Source organism: Oncorhynchus keta, chromosome 18 (genome assembly GCF_023373465.1).
Source record: "Oncorhynchus keta strain PuntledgeMale-10-30-2019 chromosome 18, Oket_V2, whole genome shotgun sequence".
Taxonomy (NCBI): Eukaryota; Metazoa; Chordata; class Actinopteri; order Salmoniformes; family Salmonidae; genus Oncorhynchus; species Oncorhynchus keta.
The window spans coordinates 30,997,885-31,016,427 of NC_068438.1; the positions used below are offsets into that span (position 1 = coordinate 30,997,885).

General features: G+C 43.9%; 2 protein-coding genes across 2 annotated transcripts; one reads left to right on the plus strand and one right to left on the minus strand.

The window, feature by feature from the left end:
* Window positions 1-1,623: 1,623 nt before the first annotated feature.
* Window positions 1,624-8,765, minus strand: dhrs12la (dehydrogenase/reductase 12-like a). The gene is made up of 10 exons (XM_052467894.1): window positions 8,599-8,765; window positions 6,924-7,057; window positions 6,680-6,762; window positions 6,441-6,536; window positions 6,166-6,247; window positions 6,009-6,070; window positions 5,781-5,885; window positions 4,245-4,335; window positions 3,858-3,995; window positions 1,624-2,926 (listed from the first exon to the last, which is right to left on the minus strand). Exons 1-10 carry the CDS (start codon window positions 8,667-8,669, stop codon window positions 2,811-2,813), a joined length of 978 nt encoding a protein of 325 aa, XP_052323854.1. The 5' UTR covers window positions 8,670-8,765; the 3' UTR covers window positions 1,624-2,810.
* Window positions 8,766-8,883: 118 nt separating this feature from the next.
* On the plus strand, window positions 8,884-17,322 carry LOC118397560 (AP-1 complex subunit sigma-3-like). Its single transcript, XM_035792459.2, has 4 exons — window positions 8,884-9,426; window positions 10,429-10,602; window positions 15,123-15,252; window positions 15,329-17,322. The coding sequence occupies exons 2-4, from the start codon at window positions 10,523-10,525 to the stop codon at window positions 15,362-15,364; spliced, it is 246 nt and encodes an 81-aa protein (XP_035648352.1). The 5' UTR covers window positions 8,884-9,426; window positions 10,429-10,522; the 3' UTR covers window positions 15,365-17,322.
* The last annotated feature ends 1,221 nt before the right edge of the window (window positions 17,323-18,543 follow it).

Consider the following 18,543-nt stretch of genomic DNA (forward strand, 5'->3'; position numbering starts at 1 on the left):
GGAGTTCCAATTTTTTTTCAATTGTAATCCCATTCCAGGTTTGATCACCGAGTGTATAATATTTATATTTCTAGCAATGTGTTTCTGGTTGTTTACGTCATGTACACTTCATGTATAGGATGATGGTGGTGAGTTCACACAGACAGGATGATGTCACTGAGAAATATGTCACAGATATGCTTACTATGTCATGTTAGAAACATGATGACAGCTTTGGGAGATATGTTTGTCACAGAGGTGTTGACATAAAGACATTTTGTGACATCACAGAGATACAGGGGTGTTGATGTCAGAGGGACATTGTGAGGTCATAGAAGCGGCAGGTATCCTAGCGGTTAAGAGCGCTGTGCCAGTAACTGAAAGGTCGCTGGTTCGAACCCCTAGTCGATTAGGTGAAAAATTGGTTGACGTTCCCTTTAGCAAGGCGCTTCACCCTAGTTGCTCTGGATAAGAGCGTCTGGTAAATGACTCAAATGTAAAGTACAGTCATCAGGGATGTGCAGTGCTCTTGGGGACACTTATACTACAGTACAATCAAGGCTCAAGTTCAGCTTTTATGTATTGTGTTAGATCAAAAGAAATCTCTGGTGCTCTGTAAACATGACCCTAACCTTAACCCTCTGCGTTATAGAGGAGGCCGGCGTTATAGAGGAGGCCGGCGTTATAGAGGAGGCCGGCGTTATAGAGGAGGCCGGCGTTATAGAGGATGCCGGCGTTATAGAGGATGCCGGCGTTATAGAGGATGCCGGCGTTATAGAGGATGCCGGCGTTATAGAGGATGCCGGAGTTATAGAGGATACTTGGGACAGTTAACTGGAGTCCCAGTGATTTCTGCTCCCAACTAGATGAATTCCATTATGAGGAGTAACTTAGAGCCAGTAACATTTAGAAGCTAACATTTGTGATTCCCTCCATATATTGTTCCCACCACATTTGTGATCAATACTATTCTCTAGGTATGTTGGTTTGGAATGTAGTAGATGTCTGTTTGATGGGTCAATCCCATGAAGAAGAATTTATATACTTTTTACATGATTAGATTAGTTGTTTTCATCATATGGTGGTCATACATGTAATTAGACTAAACCCCATCCACATTTTCACACAGGTATAAAATTGTAATATCTCAAACTGGAGCCGTATCTAGCAGAGGAGACTACTGGGAGGAGCTATAGGAGGACCGGCTCATGGCATTTATGGAATGGAGTCAAACGTGGTTTCCATTTGTTTGATGTGTTTAAAACTGTTTCATTTATACCATTTCAGCCATGACATTGAACCTGTCCTCCTATAGCTCCTCCCACCAGCCTCCTCTGAATTATACAGTTTACGTTCTCTATTACTCTTTAACCTCTGTCATTTTATCATGTCATACTGCTCGTAAATAATCTTGTTTTTCCGACCGATTGTTGTATATCTTTAATAATTGTATTTTTAAAGAGAAACTCTTGGTAATATTGACAGTACTGACTAGTCTCCCTGTGGCACTCTGTCACGGTGAAGAAAGAAATGAAATGAAATCTTAATAAAGAAATCCATTCAGACCTGTTAATAAGTCTATAACTCTTGTGTTGGATGTCTCCCGTCTGCAATACAGTAACAGTCAGAAAAGACATAGAAAGCTGGGTTTTACATAAGTGAATTTTATTTTATTCAAGGATGATAATACAAAATACATGCCTACATTATTGCCTTTAAGCATATATTTATCTTATCACTTCCTCAAACTGTTTAAGTGCCCCTTAAACATCAATAGTATTAAATAAATATACCTTAGCTGTATTGGACATGTCAGGTAATGCTGTGGTTCCTTCCTTACCTCTTGGGTGTGAATAGGTAAAAGGCCCATCTACCTGCTGATAGTGAGAGGTCTCTTCATGCCTGGGCTCAGTATAACCACACAAAGGCTTATACTACAACGAAAAATCAATGATTTAGCCAGCTAACTTGCCAAAATATTCAGAAATAACTTGTATTTTTATAAGATAAGCATGAAATTGGCATGGTCTAATTGACTCAACCAAAAACACATATCAAAGTTTAGGTTTCAATCGTTATTTCTGGTTGTTAATCAAAGTTAGCTGGCTAACTCTGATCCTGATTTGTAGTGTATCCCTCTGGTGTTTGCCCTCCTGATGTTGTCATTTTGTTAATGTACACCATGCATTTAATCAGTTATGTACACAAGCTTTATAGACAACTTCATAAGGTTGTAATACTAAAGAAGCACTTTGGGTAAATTAGTTTGAACACGAGCAGAGTAAACCAACCAACCAACCACGTGTTGTTAGGCTGGGCCCATAGCAACAGGCTGTGATGTGATTTGTGGATGAATAAGGAAGTGACTTTGGTCACATCAGATTCCCATCTGATTGACAGCTTTCATTGAGTCACTGTGTGAAGTGGTAGAAAAGCAACATACTGTGTTTGTTGGGTTAAATGTATAAATAACTGAAAAGTGCTTTCCCTATCAGCAGCTCAAAGGCAACAAGGTAAAGAACCCTTTTCAGGGAACCCTAAATCAGCATCATCACCATCAAACACTGTTCTGTTTTAGCCCTCAGTGCTGGAGTTGAGCTTAAAATATAACGTGTTTTAAGCCATGTAGAGGTTACATATTAAATGTGCTCTGGTTCAATAAATATCTAAATTGTTAAAGTAGTCCAAATCAAATCTAATAGGATGCCTCCTCTCTCCTCCCCCCTGACAGGTATGTGTAGACTGTTAGCTTTGCTGAACTGGGTCACAGAATATTGTGATACGGTACACTGGTTCCAGTGTATATATAGTACTGGTGGGTGGTAGTGGTCTTAGTGGGGCTGGAAGGTCTTGGCCAGATCCTCCATCACACTCATGAACTTCTGCTGCTCCAACTGGGAACTGTGGGTCCAGGCCAGGGGCAGGTGGGCCGACACCATCCTCCGATCTGACACACAGAACACAATCTGTTTTACAACCTGGTTGGTTAAAATAGAAGCATTTACTATTCACGTTGTGATTGATCCGTCCTATAGCTGTGTCAATGAAGTTATCTAGAAAATACAGTTCAAACAAAACAATGTAGGCCTAGCTGTTGTCCCCTGATATGTATTGTGTAAATGCAGGCGCAGAGATGAGAGGGGGTGTCTGTGTTAGTGACTCTATTGAAGTGATTCTTTGCTATCCCGCTGTGCTGGGGAAGGTTACTGAGGTCGCCACAATGGAGGAAGAGGGCGTGTGTCAGAGGGAGGGGGGGTTCCACTGTACTCTGGCAGTATCTGGTACCAAGAGCTCCAGCTGCAGTGGACCAATGCCAGAAACCCAGCCCAACCCACCCCTGCTATCCCCAACCTCCAGTCTTCTCATGCCCCCAGTCAAACCCACACAGACAAACACTTCATTCAGACAGCACTCATCTTCTTTCTCTCTCCTTTCCCTCTCTCTAAAGCCCTCCCATATGCTCCAAATATCCTCTTTCCCTCTCTATTCTTCTCTTTCCCTCTCCTTCGGTCTCTCTCTTCTCCAATTCTGACTGAGGTCCACTGTACCCGAGAAGCCTGGCTGTTTTAAAGAGCTCTTGTTTTCTCCAGAAGCACAGATTGAGAACGAGTTGTGAGGAGAGAGAGTGCGTGGATCTGACACTTAACCCATGACACTCTACACTAGACCTCACTTTGCTGTCTTACTGTAGTTTTGTCTCTCTCTTCTGGTCATGACCTCTGATACTTTACCACAAAACACATATTAAATCGTTCTCTGTAATTGGCAAACAAATGGGGACAATCCCATGCTTCAGGCCATGCTTTACTTTTGTTTGTGATACTTCGTTTAATGGAGAAGTTGTGTGGTAAGTGTATTCTGTGTCTTTTACTGCCTACCCTGGAAGAAGCTTCCGCTGGGCTTGGTGGCGGCGGCCTCTGAGATGGCCAACCACACCACGGTGTCAGCTCCCTGCTCCGGGGTCCTCAGGCTGTCCTTCATAGACTGGTGGAAGTCAGGCATGGCATTGGCCACCGCTACAACTCCAGAGAGAGACTCATCAGTAACACATTTTATTTTAATAAACAATTGTTGATCAGAATGTATTACGTTTTAAAACTATTAGATTTGTATTAAAACGGCATCGGATATCTATATTGAAATTGTAAATCTCAATAGTAAATGTCAATCTCCAAATGTGGATATGTGTTTACAATGTTGTCATACTTGGAACCGAAGCTGTTTGCTGCTGGTAGTTGTGTAGCTGTGGTGTATTGATACAGTACCTGGTGTGTCCACCCAGCCGGGATGCATCACTGAGAAGTGGATGTTGCTATGGGTTTGGGCCCACTGCTCTGTCATCACCACCTGTTGCCTCTGAAACACACACCAGTAGCTGGGATCAGTTCAAACACAAATCTCAAATGTAACATTTCTGACCAAATAAAATCAGCCCTAGATGATGTGACAAGCACAGACCAGCAAGAGACCACCACATCATGCACTTACTATCATTGTCTCCAACCTTGTATGGATGTCTGTGTACCCCTGCTCCCCTCACCTTGTGCCGTGTGCCCCTGCTCCCCTCACCTTGTGCCCCTTGTGCCGGGTGCCCCTGCTCCCCTCACCTTGTGCCCCTTGTGCCGTGTACCCCTGCTCCCCTCACCTTGTGCCCCTTGTACCGTGTGCCCCTGCTCCCCTCACCTTGTGCCCCTTGTGCCGTGTGCCCCTGCTCCCCTCACCTTGTGCCCCTTGTGCCGTGTGCCCCTGCTCCCCCACCTGGTGCCGTGTGCCCCTGCTCCCCTCACCTTGTGCCGTGTGCCCCTGCTCCCCTCACCTGGTGCCGTGTGCCCCTGCTCCCCTCACCTGGTGCCGTGTGCCCCTGCTCCCCTCACCTTGTGCCGTGTGCCCCTGCTCCCCTCACCTGGTGCCGTGTGCCCCTGCTCCCCTCACCTGGTGCCGTGTGCCCCTGCTCCCCTCACCTGGTGCCGTGTGCCCCTGCTCCCCTCACCTTGTGCCGTGTCCCCCTGCTCCCCTCACCTTGTGCCGTGTGCCCCTGCTCCCCTCACCTTGTGCCGTGTGCCCCTGCTCCCCTCACCTGGTGCCGTGTGCCCCTGCTCCCCTCACCTGGTGCCGTGTGCCCCTGCTCCCCTCACCTGGTGCCGTGTGCCCCTGCTCCCCTCACCTTGTGCCGTGTGCCCCTGCTCCCCTCACCTGGTGCCGTGTGCCCCTGCTCCCCTCACCTGGTGCCGTGTGCCCCTGCTCCCCTCACCTGGTGCCGTGTGCCCCTGGTCCCCTCACCTGGTGCCGTGTGCCCCTGCTCCCCTCACCTGGTGCCGTGTGCCCCTGCTCCCCTCACCTGGTGCCGTGTGCCCCTGCTCCCCTCACCTGGTGCCGTGTGCCCCTCCCCTCACCCCTGCTCCCTGCTCACCTGCCTCCCCTCACCTGGTGCCGTGTGCCCCTGCTCCCCTCACCTGGTGCCGTGTGCCCCTGCTCCCCTCACCTGGTGCCGTGTGCCCCTGCTCCCCTCACCTGGTGCCGTGTGCCCCTGCTCCCCTCACCTTGTGCCGTGTGCCCCTGCTCCCCTCACCTGGTGCCGTGTGCCCCTGCTCCCCTCACCTGGTGCCGTGTGCCCCTGCTCCCCTCACCTTGTGACGTGTGCCCCTGCTCCCCTCACCTGGTGCCGTGTGCCCCTGCTCCCCTCACCTGGTGCCGTGTGCCCCTGCTCCCCTCACCTGGTGCCGTGTGCCCCTGCTCCCCTCACCTGGTGCCGTGTGCCCCTGCTCCCCTCACCTGGTGCCGTGTGCCCCTGTTCCCCTCACCTTGTGCTGTGCGTAGACCATGGTCCCGTCATAGCGGCCTATTTCTGTTTGCAGGTTCCCTGTCCTCAGCTTCTGGACCAGCATCCCTCCAGATGAAACTGTGATCTGAGGAGGGAGGGGAGACAGGAAATATTAAATAATCATAAACAGGAAGCACACTGAAGTATTATTATTATTTTTTGTCAAATTACATCTATGAGAGAAACTGCCAGTGGGTTTCAAACTCACCACTCTGGGCTCTGCACTCTTCTCCAGTAAGGGAATCAGTCCCCTGGTCAGGATATACACACCTAGAGATGGAGAGAGATGTGTTTCTTTCAAGGGGTTTTGAACAGAAGTGGTTATGAGCCTGAAGTATTCACATTAACCTCTGTCATTGACTCACCCATGACGTTACTGGCAAAGCTCTTCTCCAGCCCCTCGGCGTTCACATCCCTCTCACTCATGATGCAGCCTGCATTATTTATCTGTCCACGTCAATCAGTCAATCAATAATCCTACATTATGAATGCTGTACACATGTAAAGCTATATAAAACATGGGAAGAACTCTGTGTACAATTATAGAAAGAGAGAGAATGATAAAAGGCAGGGTGATGACTAGAGGTAGAAATATATGTTACATGGTTATCAGTTTGATTCAAACGTGTTCAGCACTCACCAGTAAATTCAAGGCTTTGTACTTCCTCTTGAAGGCCTCTGCAAATTCCCAAACCTTCCGTGTCTCTGATAGGTCCAGAATGTGGACATATATTTCCTGAAATTATATGATTATTACACTAGTTGCAGGGGTACAAAGCACAAGGTGAGGGGAGCAGGGGCACATTACATGATGATTACCCCCCCCCACACACACACACACACATTGTGAGGGTAAGAGAGAGGCCCAAACTCACTCACTTTATTTCCTGACTCCTTGACAATGTCAGCCCTAGCCTCCTCTGCTTTGTCCTTGTTCCTGCACACCATGTGGACTGTACCACCTGGAAAGGGGATGGGGGATAACAGTAGAGCAAGAGTGGCTGCACCAGGGGTGTATTCAGTGCGGTGAAATGTGATGATGCTCTTCCTCCAAAGACACACATGTACTCACTAACTTACACACACACTCGCTCTCTCTCTCTCCTCTACAGACACACCATACCTCTCTTGGCGATGGCCATGGCTGTAGCTCTCCCTATGCCACTGTTGGCTCCAGTGATCATGAAGACCCTGCCTGCCATGGACACTTCCAGGTCCTTTTCCACAAAGTGCTTGGCTGCAGACAGGAATGCACTCCTGCAACACACACAGATAGACAGACAACAGTCAGGTGGAGGCTATCCATCCACTGCTCCATTCCACAGGGTGGTAGAGGGTGACAATAAACCCCTTTCCAGTTGAAATAATTCATTGAATGATTGATCAAAAACAGATTAAAAGAAAGTAGGTCAGTGCCAGTGCACATAGATGTCCTGGGGTCAGATATGGTCAGAGTGAGGAGACAGCATCTAAAATGGAACCAATTCAAAACAGTTCAGATATTCAGTGAGCAAGACAAAGGTCTAACAAAGGGAAAGACTGTCACATCATCTCTTAGGTAATGTGAGAAGGAGAGGGGAGGTGGTTCTGAGGCCACCGCTGGTGACAGCTACAGCAGCCTGTGTGCCACGTCAAGGGGTTCAATGGCAGCCATTGTTCCCAATGGGGGATGAAGGGAGTAAGGCAGCGCCGTACTTGGGGATTGTTTTGGGCTAAATGCACGCTCTGTTTGGTGGTGTCATGCAGTGTAAACACTAGCGGAGTCAAGGGTCAGGGCGGGTAAAGAGACTGGTCTCTGCAAGAAAACACAACATTGAACAAAGGAAGTGGGGAATAAATGACAAAGGCACCTCTTCAGTTGGATTTAATTGCTTTGTTGTTCAGAATGAGGAAGGGCAGTGTGATCCGATGCTATTTGAAAACCATTTATTAATAGTTCCACATGATGGCATTGACTTGAGCTGGTCGATATCCAAATAAGATTGTAAAGCTTTGTAGTTAGCATTAATGACCCAATTGATTAGTAATATGATGGCAAAAAGTCAACGGTTCTTTAAAAGTTTTGTCCATTTAGTGGTTTTGACACAACACAGCAGTAATGGCCCAGGCCCTATTTTACAGATCTTGGATCAGTTTTGCTATCCTAATGCAATACTTAATCATTGAGGGTAAAATAACTCAAATGACAGTGGTAAGCAATACAGACATGAATACACATGTATTGTACATACAAGTTACAGGTCACTGATTGAGGCATTCAAAGCAAAATGACAGGATTAATCCAGACAGGGTTGGAACACTGCTTAACCACTATTCTCCATCTGTTTAATTGGTTGATGATTCTTTTTACCAGTGAACATCTAGAATCTACCTGAATCACTGTGATGTTCACAGAATGTTCACTGTGATGAATTTAATACTATCTGCCAAATGATGAACACACATGCACAGAGAGAAAGAGAGAAAGAAAGGGAAATGAGAGAGAGAGAGAGAGAGAGAGAGAGAGAGAGAGAGAGAGAACGAAAGAGAGAAAATATACACATTGTTATGGAATAGAAAATATTTATTTTTGAACATTCAGTTGTATACATTTTATCGATTTAGTTTGTAACTTGTGACATTTGTAGCCAGGGATTTGACTACATGAAATATAAAAATCAACTATAACACATGTGTGCTTATGTGCCCAACAGATAGGAGAGAGTAAATATATAAGCATCAATGTGATGCTGCTGCTGCTGCTGCTGCTGATGATGATGATGATGATGACAGAAACACCATAGCGGAGAAAATCTTACCTGGTGAATTCAGTCATTCCTTTCAGAAACCACGCGGAGTTGCGGTAAAGAGACATCGTTGTATTACCCATGGAATCCTCTCGTCCCGTCGTCTGTTATTGCACTCTCTCCTCCGGTTTTAACTTGGACCAAACCCACGTGTGTGAATTTACATTGGATGACACCGTCGGCCACCCAGCGGCGAGTTGGGATCAACAACTGAAGCACAATCAATCTCGGTGTCAACTGGTGTCAGTTCGACACTGTCCATGATGTCTATTGGCTTGAATTAATGTTAAAAAACAATCCTACTGAATCTCCAATAGGTTTGCATGGCAAATTCAGGAGTTGCATGCACAGCATTTCAAATTCAATTTCAACGACCGCATATTTCAGTAACAGAAGAAAATTAAATCAGGGAATTATTGATAATAATTCTGGGGGAACTGAGACTAATTGTCGGTTTTTATAGGCCTTTGGGCTACAATAGAAAAATCCAAAACAACACGCAATATGTCTGTCGCTGGAAATGAAATAATAGACGCACATAACTTGGCTTCTTGACAAACAGGATAATATCTATATTTGATCATAAACCAGTTAGTAAAGTACTACAATGCACCTTGCCCAGGAACCTCCTGTGAAAGGTGTGAACCAATTCCGACCAAGCAAAGCAAAAAACGGGGCGCGGCACAGTCAGGACTAGAGAAGATATGGTTTGGTAACTTAACCCACAGCATTGTGGGAATTTGACGTTGCCAGTCCCTTTGTGCCGGTTTTACGCAAGAATGTAGTTAACATATTTTCCCTCAACTGTTGGCCTTACTCTCACATTGCAGCTTCACGATGGTGAGTAAAATGTCTGCTTTTGGTTCCATGTTTTGACATTTTACAGGGAAAGTACATTCTCTCTATCGAACATGCACCTGTCCAAAAGGTGAGTAGGCTACAGTAACGGTGTTGTCAATGCCACACCCAGTTGATTTGGCAGGTTGTCTCCACCTGTTTGCCCGGACACTACAGTAGCTTAAAGAAGCGTTGCTGGCTGGCACCACTGAAACCACCTCTCCCACTTGAACAGTTGTGCCGTCTGTCTTGCATAAGAAGCTGTTTATCGATGGGTTGTTGCACAATGTGTTGTTTTCATACTAGAACGTTTCGAAAGTCATGTGTAAGTTATATTTTTGCTAAAACTGCCCATTTTATTAGGCTGATTTTGTGGAGATTGTGAAATATCGTTTTTGTCTTGCACAACAACGTGGGTGGGTGTACTTTGTGGACGTTCCAACAGGAATCTGTTCCAAAAACTTCGTAAATAACAAGGTTGCCAACAAACGACACATACAAAGTGGTATAGTGGCAGAATAAGACACATTGTAATACTTTTACATTTTCATGGCATCCTATTTGTGAATAGGGTAACGACATTTTTTTTCACTCACCAGGTTTATCCCGAAAAATGTCTGCCCTCTCTCTGGTAGTGTATGGACAAACATTAAGAATCGTGCAACTTTGTTTGTTGGCAACCTTGTACTTTCCGAGGTTTTTGGAACAGATTCCTGTTGGAACGTTCCACAAATTATACCCACCCCAACAACCACGTATCAGTTCGAAGTGTTGTTTTGGATTGCAACACATCAACTAGGCCTAAGTGTGTAATTGTGGGGTGTGTTCAAAGTGTCTGAGTATGTGTGAGTAGCCTGTATGAATATGTCCATTCATGTGTTACATGAGCATACTATGTCTGAAGACATACACTCAATCTGTTGCCTACAATAATACCCATTCTAGTCATTCTATTTTTACAATTTGGGTCCCATGCTGGTCAACTTCCTGCCCCTCCCCCCTCAGATGCACTTCCTGCTACTGTTAAGTCGGCAGGGGAAGTTGCGACTGCAAAAGTGGTTCACTCCGGTGACAGAGAGAGAAGAAGGTGACGAGGGAAATGACTCTGATGGTGCTGGCTTGCCCTCCCCACTCCTGTAACTTCCTCCTCTGGAGGGACCTCAAGATTGTTTACAAAAGGTGACTGAGGAAGCAGAACCTCTCTCTGGGTCTGGGCTGGATCTGTCTGTGGTTTACCTTCTATCTTTCTCTTATATCCCTTCTCGCTGTCTCTGATTTTCTTTATTTGGCAGATTATTTGTTTTCCTATTTTTGACTTCGGTCTTTCCTTCTTTTGTTTCTCTGTTGACCCATATTGCTGTCTGTGTTTAGCCCCTCTCACTATTGTCTCTGGGCTGGAACAGACTATGGTGCCTGTGTACTGTACTGTAGAGGGAGGGAAAGGAGGAGGGAATTGGGTAGACTGGAACCATCCTTGGCCCCTTTAGTGGTTCATGTTTAACCTCCTAAACCCCTTCCTCCTCACCAGTCCTCCTTAGACACACACACGCTCAAGTGAAATATACACTGATTGTACAACACATTAGGAACACATTCCTAATATTGAGTTGCACCCGCCTTTGCCCTCAAAACAGCCTCAATTCATCAGAGCATGGACTCTACAAGGTGTTGAATACATTCCATAGGGATGCTTCCCACAGTACTTGTGTCAAGTTGGGTAGATGTCCTTTGGGTGGTGAACCATTCTTGATACACACGGGAAACTGTTGACAGGGAAAAACCTTTGCTGACACACTCAAACCGGTGCGCCTGGCACCTACTACCATACCCCGTTCAAAGGCACTTACATCTTTTGTCTTGTTCACCCTCTGAATGGCACATATACACAATCCATGTCGGTATTGTCTCAAGGCCTAAAAATCCTTTAACAAGTGACATCAAAAAGGGATCATAGTGTCATGACGTTGGCCTGGGGGTAGGTTTATGACAGTCATAAATAGCTCTCCCCCCCCTTTTTTCCTCTCTACCCTACTGACGTTACATTTACAAAACCCTTGGTTAACATAGAGATTCTGGGAACATCAGAAGGTGGGGGGAAATTAATCCAACCAATGGAACATATGCGGTGGTACTTAATGAATATGATGTCAGTTCAGTTGTCATCTGAGACATTCTCATCAGTGATAAGATGACAGTCTACACAGAGTTATTGGATTCACATGGAATTGTTGTTCAATTTAAATGTTTGAATATGAAATTATTTGTGATGGGATGAAATATGATTTTAGCTTCTAAAATGTGAGATTTGGGTTTTCATAAGGTTAGGGCTCTGCTCAATCAGTGGCCCGCCCCTGTGAACGGACATGGGCTATAAAACTTTTCAAACATGCCCTCCTCTCCCTTCCTATATAAGCCCTTGACGACAATGTAACCTCCTGTTCCGAGGATGTAGGGCGACGGTCCGATGTCAGAATGGTTCAGATAATAACTACAGAATGAAGCCAACATCAGCGTGAGCTTTGGTTGCGAATGGTATGAACTTTGAATTCTTATTTACTACAGAAGTGATACCTCCTAGCCGTTGAGTTAGCAACAGCAGCTGCAAACGCCGGTTAGGAAGGAACAGACAGAGTATCCCGTCTACCACACAGATGTTACTACAACATATACAATTGCCCAACCGAGTCCTTTGAAGAATGTCTCTGGTTGTCAACACTGACTTCCATCTACCACCAACCTACCGAAGCGCAGCTCAGAGTAAATATTTATTGCATTTTCCTTTTCCAAATGGGTGGTAATTTCGAATGCATAAGATACTGTATTTACAATAGCACAGCTTCGGCCTTTGTTCCTCAGTCTTCTCGCACTTTCACTCAAACCCAGCCCCTTTCCTTTTGTGTAACAAGCTGTCATATCTGTTCCGCCCGCTAGGGACGTTTTCCTTTATGACGTAATTTGTAATTTGATTTAATTATGTGTATGTGTAATTCTGTGTGATTAGTTAGGTATTTAGTAAATAAGTAATTAAACCAAATTTTATATTGCTGGTTCAACTTGTTAGCCAGGGTTCGTGCAGTTAACCAAGAATTAACGTTGTAATGATGAGTGAGAAAGTTAGTCTCATAAATATCATACCTCCAAGACATGCTAACCTCTCACCATTAAATCAAATCAAATTTATTTGTCACATACACATGGTTAGCAGATGTTAATGAGAGTGTAGCGAAATGCTACAATAACAGGGAAGGTTCGCATTTTATAGAATGTTCTTTGGATGGTCTTAAACTGCAGTAATTTATGTCTGAGATTATATGAACATGACGAAGCTTTCAAACACATCTGTATCCATTCATCATCAGTCTCCCAGGTCATCCTCACATTTTTGTTTTATGTTTTGTTGTCAGGAAAAGCCTCTTAACCCTTGATATAGTTTGGAAATCAACTTTAGAGGTTAATCAGACTGCCTTAAAATAGTTTAAATCTTTGAAGCTTCTGGCTTGTCTGGTGGTTTACTGCACAAAGAGAATAAAATGTTGCATCTGCGAAAGCTCCTCAACATCACAGACTAGTCTTCCCTGGTTACCTGACCCTGCTGAGACCCCTGTCACCATCTGATCCTTATCCAATGAGGCATGACAAAGAATTACCTTGGTGTACAGTTATACATTATATAATCCAAGAATAGAATCAATGGTTCAATAACTGAAGTGACCATTATTCCCAGATCCCAGACTGTAGTCTACCCATCAACTCAAGATGGAACTTTGTATCCATTCACTGATTGTTATAATATACTGCAAAATTCACCTGAGCTCTGAAGATTGGTCATCCCTGGCTGTCTGACACTGCAGGGACACCTGTCACCATCTGATTCTGCTAAGAAGAGCATAGTGTTGTGTACTGACTGCACTGTGACAGTGAAGCCTGTAGAGCTGTTTATACTGTGTCGGTATAACAAGTAAGAAACTAACTAGGGAAACTGACAGATCAATAATGTTACATTGCTATATTGACTGTGATTGGGGTAAAAATAATATCTAACGTTAGCCAACATTTGACTAGCTCTAATGGTACATCAACTGGAGAAAACAACAAAGGCTACCAAATGTTTTCATACTCACAGCAGCTGTTAGATACTGCTACCAGAGGCTAGAGCTGAACTGGCTGTGGTAGCTAGGAGCTAGCTCTAGTTCATTCACTTCAGACAGAAATTCAGTCGAGGGGGGATGAGACATTAGCTAACGTTACATGTCAGTTACACTACTAGCTCATCACTGGGAATAAGTAAACATTTTCTGTTAAGTCAAACAGCAGTTACTTTGCCAGCTACATCAGTCAAATAAAGAGTAGCCAGTTTTTGCTCTGCTTGCTTTTACAACTCGAAGAAAAAGCACAACACACACAGACAACTGCTGCCTCTGTTCGCGTGCTCTGTTGCAGGGATGCCAGTTCTAGCAAAGATTGTTAGAACAATGACCACTCAACCTGCCCAGAAGGCCTGAAAACTAACCCATTGTATTTTCCAAAGCAAGAGAGGTGTTGCCACATTTATACAATAAACCCTTTTTCCATAATGTTATCGAACGAATTAGGAAGGAATTGGAACGACTAGAAGCAAAATTAGAATTTCATCAAAACAATTATTGCAAATAAATAATTATATGATTAAACTAAGGCAAGGAAGGGTATGGTACAGTGCATATCTTGCTACGTTACAGCCTTATTCCTCCTAAATCTACACACAATACCCCATAATGACAAAGCAAAAACAGGTTTTTATAAATATATTTGAAAAATGAAACAAATTTCATACGGATTGGCAGGGATACACTCTAACTCGCAGACAATTTACATACTAAGCATTTGTGTTTAGTGAGTCCGCCAGATCAGAGGCAGCAGGGATGACCTGGGATGTTCTCTTGATAAGTGTGTGAATTTGACCGTTTTCCTGTCCTCAAAGCATTCAAAAAGTAACAAGTACTTTTGTGTGTCTGGGAAAATGTATGGGGTAAAATGATAGCACATGTAACAGGGTTATATTGGTGATTCCCCTTGCCACTATATTGTTAAGCCAATGGGTTTTTGGTTTTAGTTTTGTCTTGCCTTCACCTACTCAACATGGCATTTTATTGGCTGGTTTGCGTAGCGTGCTTACAAGGGAGGATTCAGTTAGAATCGTCCCAGTGAACAAGCACCAAACCAGCGGCAAGTTGTTGTTTGCAAAGCATTGTACGTCAGAATTTATTTTTATACTCTCAAGTGATGGTTTAAATGTACAATTTATATCAATTTGTAAATGTTATTCGAACATCACACATAAGATGCAGCATTTTTTGGTGAATATTTCTTGTGCATTTTGTTGTAGAGAATTCCCGCTAATACTAGCTAGCAACTTATTGTGTCGGGGGGCGTATATTTTGTACAGTGCATGAGTGCAGAGTTGGATGGTGAGCCGTGCATTGCATGACGTGCAATTTTGTGCTGTTCCGATCAGAATAAATCTCAATGACTGGTGCTACAAGTTGGAGTTTGTGTCTGATTGATTGTACACAACGCAAGAAGAGTACTGTTACACATAGTCATACGCACGTCCTGTAGCACACCATCTCTTTCTGCAGTCCCCTACAACCCTGCCTCATTCTTTGGCTGATTTTGGGAGTGTGTGACTCATCGATATCCTTCAACTGTGTGTGTGTCAGCCGGACATCATCTTTTAACTTTGAGAAGGCATACTTCATCCTGGATGAGTTCCTGGTGGGAGGAGAGATCCTGGAGACCTCCAAGACAGCTGTGGGCATTGCTATGGAGGAGGCAGAGACACTACAAGAGGTGACCCACACACATAGTCACTTAAGTGTGACACTTGCCCAAATATTTCAATATGTTTCTTCTGTTCTCTCAACAGACAATGGAGGAGTATATGAGTAAACCGACCTACTGAACCAATAACAGGGACGGGAGTCAAATCTTAAGACGGAAGAATCCTTTTCTCAATAAGTGCCACAACATTTCAAAGAAGATTTATTCTTAAGATACTCTTCCATTCAGACAGAATACATGGTCTGTTTTATATAAGCACTTTCTAATATTATTTGTCTTTTTTTTTGGTACTTTTTACTCCTTTTTCTCCCGAATTGGTAGTTCCAATCTTGTCCCATTGCTGCAACTCCTGTACGGACTCGGTCAAGAGCCATGTGTCCTCTGAAACACGACCCCTCCAAGCTGCACTGCTTCTTGACCCAGCCGCACCAATGTGTCGGAGGAAACAGTGTACAACTTGCGACTGTCAGCGTGTGTGCTCCCGGCCCGCCACAAGGAGTCACTAGAGTGCGATAGGACAAGGACATCCCGGCTGGCCAAACCCTCCCCTAACCCGGATGACGCTGGGCCAATTTTGCGCCACCTTATGGGTCTTCCGGTTGTGGCCGGCTAAGACACAGCTCGGGATTGAACCCGGGTCTTTAGTGATTCCTCAAGCACTGCGATGCAGTACCTGCACCATTCGGAAGGCCCCTATAAGCACTTTCTGAAAGATGCATTAGGAGTTGTATCATTAAGGAGTTCATTTTAAAACAGAGATTAACTTTGAGATTTATTTTTAAATGTGTTATTAGTTCAAATTATTTTATAATTACAAATTTGATAGTATCACATATGTTTTACAGAAATTGTAGCCTGCTTTGCTTTATCTGATTTTTAAGCAAATATGTTATTTTAGCTTATTTCTGCTGCATTTTAAAATGTTTTAATTCAGTTGTGAGTTGATCCAAGGATTGTAACCACAACTTCTTACCACTTCGAAAGTCACATTTATTATTTTAATTCTATGTTGACTAACATAGCCACTGCCTTATTGTAATATTTCTCAGTTGGCAAGCTAGAGCCAGAGGGTTCTAAGATTGAAGCTAAAGGTTGACACTTTGGAAAGTGATGCCTACTCAGTGCCGTTAAAGTTGTACTGTCTGAATAAATAGTTTTGATTCCAGAATAGTCTGTCATTTTAAATGTTAGTATGTTTTTTTCCACCTGTTGAAAATTGATTCTCTTGGTTTTATTCGTGGAATTGAGACAAGGACTACCCTGTTCGCCCAAGGCTAAGAAATTAGTCATCGTTCTGAGTGATGCCTTACTTGAAATACAGACTAGATCCATGAGAGAGAATCTAGTACTTACAGGTATCCAAGGGTAAGAAGAAGTTCCTGAATCTACAGTTAGTTTGTCCTTACAGCGCTTCAGATTCCACGCAAAGCTATCGATACAGTCCAACTTGAATGTGTCCACTTCGGACAGAGAGGGCAGAGGTATGGACATCCAATCGTTGCCAAACTTTCTTTAAAGATGAAATTATGGGTATGCTGGCGTGAAGGACCAGTTCCCGAAGGAAATTTCAGAACGGCATAAAGTTCTGTATCCAATTTTCAAGGAAAATAGGTTGAAAGGGAAACGCGTAGCTGTCGTGGATAAACTGTGTATTGATAACCAGTTGTTCAGAGACACAAAGACCACTTTGGCTATTTTAAAAATGACAAAGTTCTCATAGAGGAGGCAAATAAGGAAATGCAATTCTAGCCCAGTTATGGATTGTAATAATACAAATGAAAAATCTAGCTATAACTAATTGGAACACAAAAGCAGTAATTCAACATGGTGGAGAAAAACACAGTAAACAGAAGGTAAACACAGTATGTGTGGATGGATGGTGTGGTGTGTTTTTTGGTGTTTGAGAAAGTGTGGTGTTGAGTGAGAAAGGGAATGGCTGCATATCCCAGAACCAATGTATTTCTGTGAGCAGGGGTTGAGAGAGCTTTTGATGTTGTTCAGATGAGGGATATACATTATAAAATAATTATACATTTTATTTATTGTCCTATGGTGGTGAAAGTGTTTTAAAATAAATTATATATATAATTTGTTTATTGTCCTATCATTGGGAACTACATTTTAATAATATATTATACATCTAAGACCATTTTTTTTATGGTCCTATATTGATGGAATGGTACACAACACTATACCCTAGACATTGCTTGACATCATGAATGACCCAGATACTAAGGAGAAGTCCCTTTCTGTTTTATGGGCCTGCTGTAAGCGGTCTGTATGCAGCCAAAATGCGGTTGGAGACCGAGAGCAGCACCGCCCACTCCAGATTCTGAGCCTGCAGGGTTGGTCCTGCAAAGCCCCCTGATGGGAGAGCATAATATACAAGGACATTCTCAAAGCTGCTAATGAGAACCTTGACGACCTTGTACCTAGCCGGTGGGGATTCTGGTGGGGTGCCCCAACCCAGGCAGTGGCAGTGCTGGCAACTCTAGGTGCAATAACCCATGGGGATGGGGTCACACTCGGACATTCAGAGAGGGGGTATATTATTGTGGCTCTGGTGGCACAAAATCAAAGGTCTGACTGCACGGACATGCTTGGGAATATGGTCACTACGGGGGACCATGTTGTGTGTTTCAGGTGAAGGGGGTATATCTGACCTCCATATAGGCTGTGACGATGGTTAATCAAATCTCCCCATTTCTGCCCAGTTTTGCAGGCCTTCTCATACAGCTGCAACTGTATATACATTTGTAAATCAAGACCTTTCTTGAGTTGGGCTCTAGGATGGTGCAACTGTTGAGAATCTGAGTCTATGGTTGTTGTGGGGAAAAGGGGGTGTGTGTGTGTGTGTGTGTGTGTGTGTGTGTGTTTATCCCACAACTGTTCCAAGGGAGTTAAAGATGTTCGGGACAATATAGGATGATTCACTAACTGTTTACTAATATAATGATTGTTTGCCATAATGTAATTTTGGTAATGGCGAGAGGTAAAAATCCTTTGCATAAATTGTCTACATTACTACAAATATTAATAGCTAATGATGGAAAATAAGAAACAGGATTTAAAAATAATAATACAATAAATAAAATATATATAACTGCTATATATAGTACAAATCGAGGTGAGGGCGATGGAAATGCATTTGGTGGTTGATCTGCTTCTGTTCTGTGGGTGGCACTGTGCTCTTTCTGAAGGATGGGTCCCGGTCTCTCCGGGGCTATGGGATCCGGGGGGTCGGGGGTGGTCTGCAGGGCATTGGGATGACAACCCAACTCGGGATGAGGTGGGCTATTA